This window comes from Salvelinus fontinalis, chromosome 31 (assembly GCF_029448725.1).
Source record: "Salvelinus fontinalis isolate EN_2023a chromosome 31, ASM2944872v1, whole genome shotgun sequence".
Lineage (NCBI taxonomy): Eukaryota > Metazoa > Chordata > Actinopteri > Salmoniformes > Salmonidae > Salvelinus > Salvelinus fontinalis.
The window spans coordinates 15449381-15456810 of NC_074695.1; the positions used below are offsets into that span (position 1 = coordinate 15449381).

Sequence of the window (7430 nt, forward strand, 5' to 3'; positions counted from 1 at the left end):
CCTGTTCCTCCTCCACCCTCTATCTGTACCTGTTCCTCCTCCACCCTCTATCTGTCCCTGTTCCTCCTCCACCCTCTACATGTCCCTGTTCCTCCACCCTCTACCTGTCCCTGTTCCTCCTCCACCATCTATCTGTACCTGTTCCTCCTCCACCCTCTACCTGTCCCTGTTCCTCCTCCACCCTCTACCTGTTCCTCCTCCACCCTCTACCTGTTCCTCCTCCACCCTCTACCTGTCCCTGTTCCTCCTCTACCCTCTACCTGTCCCTGTTCCTCCTCTACCCTCTACCTGTCCCTGTTCCTCCTCTACCCTCTACCTGTCCCTGTTCCTCCTCTACCCTCTACCTGTCCCTGTTCCTCCTCCACCCTCTCTGTCCCTGTTCCTCCTCCACCCTCTCTGTCCCTGTTCCTCCTCCACCCTCTCTGTCCCTGTTCCTCCTCCACTCTCTACCTGTTCCTCCTCCACCCTCTACCTGTTCCTCCTCCACCCTCAATCTGTCCCTGTTCCTCCTCCACCCTCTATCTGTCCCTGTTCCTCCTCCACCCTCTCTGTCCCTGTTCCTCCTCTACCTGTTCCTCCTCCACCCTCTACCTGTTCCTCCTTCACCCTCTATCTGTCCCTGTTCCTCCTCTACCCTCTATCTGTCCCTGTTCCTCCTCCACCCTCTATCTGTCCCTGTTCCTCCTCCACCCTATACCTGTCCCTGTTCCTCCTCCACCCTCTACCTGTTCCTCCTCCACCCTCTACCTGTCCCTGTTCCTCCTCTACCCTCTATCTGTCCCTGTTCCTCCTCCACCCTCTCTCTGTCCCTGTTCCTCCTCCATCCCCTCTCTGTCCATGTTCCTCCTCCACCCTCTACCTGTTCCTCCTCCACGCTCTATCTGTCCCTGTTCCTCCTCCACCCTCTCTGTCCCTGTTCCTCCTCTACCTGTTCCTCCTCCACCCTCTACCTGTTCCTCCTCCACCCTCTACCTGTCCCTGTTCCTCCTCCACCCTCTCTGTCCCTGTTCCTCTTCCACCCTCTACCTGTCCCTGTTCCTCCTCTACCCTCTATCTGTACCTGTTCCTCCTCCACCCTCTATCTGTACCTGTCCCTCCTCCACCCTCTATCTGTTCCTGTTCCTCCTCCACCCTCTATCTGCACCTGTTCCTCCTCCACCCTCTATCTGTCCCTGTTCCTCCTCCACCCTCTACCTGTCCCTGTTCCTCCACCCTCTACCTGTCCCTGTTCCTCCTCCACCCTCTATCTGTACCTGTTCCTCCTCCACCCTCTACCTGTCCCTGTTCCTCCTCCACCCTCTACCTGTTCCTCCTCCACCCTCTACCTGTCCCTGTTCCTCCTCTACCCTCTATCTGTCCCTGTTCCTCCTCTACCCTCTACCTGTCCCTGTTCCTCCTCCACCCTCTACCTGTTCCTCCTCCACCCTCTATCTGTCCCTGTTCCTCCTCCACCCTCTATCTGTCCCTGTTCCTCCTCTACCCTCTACCTGTCCCTGTTCCTCCTCTACCCTCTACCTGTCCCTGTTCCTCCTCTACCCTCTACATGTTCCTGTTCCTCCTCCACCCTCTCTGTCCCTGTTCTTCCTCCACCCTCTCTGTCCCTGTTCCTCCTCCACCCTCTCTGTCCCTGTTCCTCCTCCACTCTCTACCTGTTCCTCCTCCACCCTCTACCTGTTCCTCCTCCACCCTCTATCTGTCCCTGTTCCTCCTCCACCCTCTATCTGTCCCTGTTCCTCCTCCACCCTCTATCTGTCCCTGTTCCTCCTCCACCCTCTCTGTCCCTATTCCTCCTCTACCTGTTCCTCCTCCACCCTCTACCTGTTCCTCCTTCACCCTCTATCTGTCCCTGTTCCTCCTCTACCCTCTATCTGTCCCTGTTCCTCCTCCACCCTCTATCTGTCCCTGTTCCTCCTCCACCCTATACCTGTCCCTGTTCCTCCTCCACCCTCTACCTGTTCCTCCTCCACTCTCTACCTGTTCCTCCTCCACCCTCTACCTGTTCCTCCTCCACCCTCTCTGTCCCTGTTCCTCCTCCACCCTCTCTGTCCCTGTTCCTCCTCCACTCTCTACCTGTTCCTCCTCCACCCTCTACCTGTTCCTCCTCCACCCTCTATCTGTCCCTGTTCCTCCTCCACCCTCTATCTGTCCCTGTTCCTCCTCCACCCTCTATCTGTCCCTGTTCCTCCTCCACCCTCTCTGTCCCTATTCCTCCTCTACCTGTTCCTCCTCCACCCTCTACCTGTTCCTCCTTCACCCTCTATCTGTCCCTGTTCCTCCTCTACCCTCTATCTGTCCCTGTTCCTCCTCCACCCTCTATCTGTCCCTGTTCCTCCTCCACCCTATACCTGTCCCTGTTCCTCCTCCACCCTCTACCTGGTCCTCCTCCACCCTCTACCTGTCCCTGTTCCTCCTCTACCCTCTATCTGTCCCTGTTCCTCCTCTACCCTCTACCTGTCCCTGTTCCTCCTCTACCCTCTCTCTGTCCCTGTTCCTCCTCCATCCCCTCTGTCCATGTTCCTCCTCCACCCTCTACCTGTTCCTCCTCCACGCTCTATCTGTCCCTGTTCCTCCTCCACCCTCTCTGTCCCTGTTCCTCCTCTACCTGTTCCTCCTCCACCCTCTCTGTCCCTGTTCCTCCTCTACCTGTTCCTCCTCCACCCTCTCTGTCCCTGTTCCTCCTCTACCCTCTACCTGTTCCTCCTCCACCCTCTCTGTCCCTGTTCCTCCTCCACTCTCTACCTGTTCCTCCTCCACCCTCTACCTGTTCCTCCTCCACCCTCTATCTGTCCCTGTTCCTCCTCTACCTGTTCCTCCTCCACCCTCTATCTGTCCCTTTTCCTCCTCCACCCTCTATCTGTCCCTGTTCCTCCTCCACCCTCTATCTGTCCCTGTTCCTCCTCTACCCCCTACCTGTCCCTGTTCCTCCTCCACCCTCTACCTGTCCCTGTTCCTCCTCTACCTGTCCCTGTTCCTCCTCCACCCTCTACCTGTTCCTCCTCCACCCTCTACCTGTCCCTGTTCCTCCTCTACCCTCTATCTGTCCCTGTTCCTCCTCCACCCTCTCTCTGTCCCTGTTCCTCCTCCATCCCCTCTCTGTCCATGTTCCTCCTCCACCCTCTACCTGTTCCTCCTCCACGCTCTATCTGTCCCTGTTCCTCCTCCACCCTCTCTGTCCCTGTTCCTCCTCTACCTGTTCCTCCTCCACCCTCTCTGTCCCTGTTCCTCCTCTACCTGTTCCTCCTCCACCCTCTCTGTCCCTGTTCCTCCTCTACCCTCTACCTGTTCCTCCTCCACCCTCTCTGTCCCTGTTCCTCCTCCACCCTCTCTGTCCCTGTTCCTCCTCCACTCTCTACCTGTTCCTCCTCCACCCTCTACCTGTTCCTCCTCCACCCTCTATCTGTCCCTGTTCCTCCTCTACCTGTTCCTCCTCCACCCTCTATCTGTCCCTTTTCCTCCTCCACCCTCTATCTGTCCCTTTTCCTCCTCCACCCTCTACCTGTCCCTGTTCCTCCTCCACCCTCTACCTGTTCCTCCTCCACCCTCTACCTGTTCCTCCTCCACCCTCTACCTGTTCCTCCTCCACCCTCTCTGTTCCTGTTCCTCCTCCACCCTCTCTGTTCCTGTTCCTCCTCCACCCTCTCTGTTCCTGTTCCTCCTCCACCCTCTACCTGTCCCTGTTCCTCCTCTACCCTCTATCTGTCCCTGTTCCTCCTCCACCCTCTATCTGTCCCTGTTCCTCCTCCACCCTCTACCTCCCTGTTCCTCCTCTACCCTCTATCTGTCCCTGTTCCTCCTCCACCCTCTCTCTGTCCCTGTTGTTCCTCCACCCTCTCTCTGTCCCTGTTGTTCCTCCACCCTCTCTCTGTCCCTGTTGTTCCTCCACCCTCTCTCTGTCCCTGTTGTTCCTCCACCCTCTATCTGTTCCTCCTCCACCCTCTATCTGTCCCTGTTCCTCCTCTACCCTCTACCTGTCCCTGGTCCTCCTCCACCCTCTACCTGTCCCTGTTCCTCCTCCACCCTCTACCTCCCTGTTCCTCCTCCACCCTCTACCTGTTCCTCCTCCACCCTCTACCCTCTATCTGTCCCTGTTGTTCCTCCACCCTCTACCCTCTATCTGTCCCTGTTGTTCCTCCACCCTCTACCCTCTATCTGTCCCTGTTCCTCCTCCACCCTCTCTCTGTCCCTGTTGTTCCTCCACCCTCTCTCTGTCCCTGTTGTTCCTCCACCCTCTCTCTGTCCCTGTTGTTCCTCCACCCTCTATCTGTCCCTGTTGTTCCTCCACCCTCTATCTGTCCCTGTTGTTCCTCCACCCTCTATCTGTCCCTGTTGTTCCTCCACCCTCTATCTGTCCCTGTTCCTCCTCCACCCTCTATCTGTCCCTGTTGTTCCTCCACCCTCTATCTGTTCCTCCTCCACCCTCTATCTGTCCCTGTTCCTCCTCTACCCTCTATCTGTCCCTGTTGTTCCTCCACCCTCTATCTGTTCCTCCTCCACCCTCTATCTGTCCCTGTTCCTCCTCTACCCTCTATCTGTCCCTGTTCCTCCTCCACCCTCTATCTGTCCCTGTTGTTCCTCCACCCTCTATCTGTTCCTCCTCTACCCTCTACCTGTCCCTGTTCCTCCTCTACCCTCTATCTGTCCCTGTTCCTCCTCTACCCTCTACCTGTCCCTGGTCCTCCTCCACCCTCTATCTGTCCCTGTTGTTCCTCCACCCTCTATCTGTCCCTGTTGTTCCTCCACCCTCTACCTGTCCCTGTTCCTCCTCCACCCTCTACCTCCCTGTTCCTCCTCTACCCTCTATCTGTCCCTGTTGTTCCTCCACCCTCTATCTGTCCCTGTTGTTCCTCCACCCTCTATCTGTCCCTGTTGTTCCTCTACCCTCTATCTGTCCCTGTTCCTCCTCCACCCTCTATCTATTCCTCCTCCACCCTGTCCCTGTTCCTCCTCCACCCTCTATCTGTTCCTGTTCCTCCTCCACCCTCTATCTGTTCCTGTTCCTCCTCCACCCTCTATCTGTACCTGTTCCTCCTCCACCCTCTACCTGTCCCTGTTCCTCCTCCACCCTCTACCTGTTCCTCCTCCACCCTCTACCTGTCCCTGTTCCTCCTCCACCCTCTCTGTCCCTCCACCCTCTACCTGTCCCTGTTCCTCCTCCACCCTCTCTGTCCCTGTTCCTCCTCCACCCTCTGCCTGTCCCTGTTCCTCCTCTACCCTCTATCTGTACCTGTCCCTCCTCCACTCTCTATCTGTTCCTGTTCCTCCTCCACCCTCTATCTGTACCTGTTCCTCCTCCACCCTCTATCTGTCCCTGTTCCTCCTCCACCCTCTACCTGTCCCTGTTCCTCCTCCACCCTCTACCTGTCCCTGTTCCTCCACCCTCTACCTGTCCCTGTTCCTCCTCCACCGTCTCTCTGTCCCTGTTCCTCCTCCACCCTCTCTGTCCCTGTTCCTCCTCCACCCTCTACCTGTCCCTGTGCCTCCTCCACCCTCTACCTGTTGTTCCTCCACCCTCTACCTGTTGTTCCTCCACCCTCTACCTGTCCCTGTTCCTCCACCCTCTACCTGTCCCTGTTCCTCCTCCACCCTCTATCTGTACCTGTTCCTCCTCCACCCTCTATCTGTCCCTGTTCCTCCACCCTCTACCTGTCCCTGTTCCTCCTCCACCCTCTACCTGTTGTTCCTCCACCCTCTACCTGTTGTTCCTCCACCCTCTACCTGTCCCTGTTCCTCCACCCTCTACCTGTCCCTGTTCCTCCTCCACCCTCTACCTGTCCCTGTTCCTCCTCCACCCTCTCTGTCCGTGTTCCTCCTCCACCCTCTACCTGTTGTTCCTCCACCCTCTACCTGTCCCTGTTCCTCCTCTACCCGCTACCTGTCCCTGTTCCTCCTCCACCCTCTACCTGTTCCTCCTCCACCCTCTACCTGTCCCTGTTCCTCCTCTACCCGCTACCTGTCCCTGTTCCTCCTCCACCCTCTACCTGTTCCTCCTCCACCCTCTACCTGTCCCTGTTGTTCCTCCACCCTCTACCTGTCCCTGTTCCTCCTCCACCCTCAATCTGTCCCTGTTCCTCAGTCGTGGACCAAATGAAGCGGATGAGCTCGTGAGGAGGGTGGGATTCCGCTACGAGGGAACATACAAGTGGGTCAACCCCCACACTGCATGACACAAGAAACACACACCAATTACACTGTGTGAAAGTTCCCTTGTGTTTGCTACTCTCGACTCTTTTGAGGTGCTTATTTAACTCATACTGCATGAAAGAAAACGTTATATTCTGCATTTCTCACAATCCTGATATTCCCTCGTCTCTCCTATTTCAGTTGGCATGGTATCATACGGTACTGTATGTGCCGTAGCCAACTTGTCATTTGGGCACATGTTTGGCATGACAATGAAGGAACACAGTGGAGTTGGTTAAAACATAAACCGATCTGAACCACCAGGCGACAAATCAGTATTATGAACAACACGCCTGAACCTGATTAATGCACGGTTTGATTTCAGCATCACTATCCAGATTGATTGTGACAAAATAAATCATGATCATTTATTGACTTCACTCTTTGATTGTTTGATTGACGATGTAAATTCCTGTGAGACTGTCATCTAGAAGGCATTGAGCACCCTGAAGGGAGGAGGTAAGGTAAGAAGCTCTTTACTATCTTCTTAAATCTAAGCTCGTGAAAAATCACTGACTTACAAAATAAATTATCCTATTGGGATAATCAACTAAAAACCTCCAAAATATTATAAACTTTCTCAACCTGACTAATTATATTTCCATCCACATCAGCACATTCCTGTGTATCGCCTGGTCTGGTTTGGTCTGGGCCTAATTTAAGTTGCTCCGCTAGACTGGCTGTTGACTGATGTTTCCTGTCTCTCTCCCTCCAGGTATATGGCCCAGTTCTGAGCCTGCTGTCACTCCATAGCCCACAGACTGTTACTGCTGGGAGGAAGCAGAATGAATGAAAGACCAAAAATGTGTCATTATATACATTGGGTGCACTTGTTTTACATCGCCTGGTTCCCCAGGTGGGTGAAAATGTCACTAGGACAAATGGAATCGTCTAAAATGTACAACGGGTGACGCAAAACAAATGTGCCCAATGACAATAGCTGATTCATAAAATTGCACTGTATGCAATGTATGCTTGGATCAACTCTGTCACTGGGGTTTTGAGGAGAGTTTGAGAATGGTCTCAATGTTCAAGAACAACAGGTTTGTCTTACTTTTCTATACTCACGAGATAAAAGTGTGTCTCTTGCTCTCTGGGAGTAAATGTCAGTTCTGTCATAAACAATAAATGATATGTAAGCTCAAAATTCTGCATAATAATAAGGTGACTGTTTATTATGTGCAACATTTTCAGAAATGCAAATCAGTAGCTGAAATAAACATACACATTTATAGGTGAAAATACCATAA

At 54.3% G+C, this 7430-nt stretch overlaps 1 protein-coding gene across 4 annotated transcripts in view; it reads left to right on the plus strand.

Annotated features, from left to right (window-relative positions):
* Window positions 1-7425, plus strand: part of LOC129829637 (glucose-6-phosphate 1-dehydrogenase-like) — a 29908-nt gene extending 22483 nt beyond the window's left edge. For 3 of the 4 annotated variants that reach the window (XR_008755419.1, XR_008755421.1, XR_008755420.1), the window contains exons 13-14: window positions 6074-6644; window positions 6896-7425. Coding sequence is in view for 1 of the 4 variants with exons in the window: in XM_055891448.1 (XP_055747423.1) it covers window positions 6074-6139; window positions 6896-6914 (85 nt within the window). In the remaining 3 variants the exon portion in view is untranslated. The remainder of the gene's footprint in view (window positions 1-6073; window positions 6645-6895) is intronic. The other variant, XM_055891448.1, reaches the window with a different exon arrangement.
* The last annotated feature ends 5 nt before the right edge of the window (window positions 7426-7430 follow it).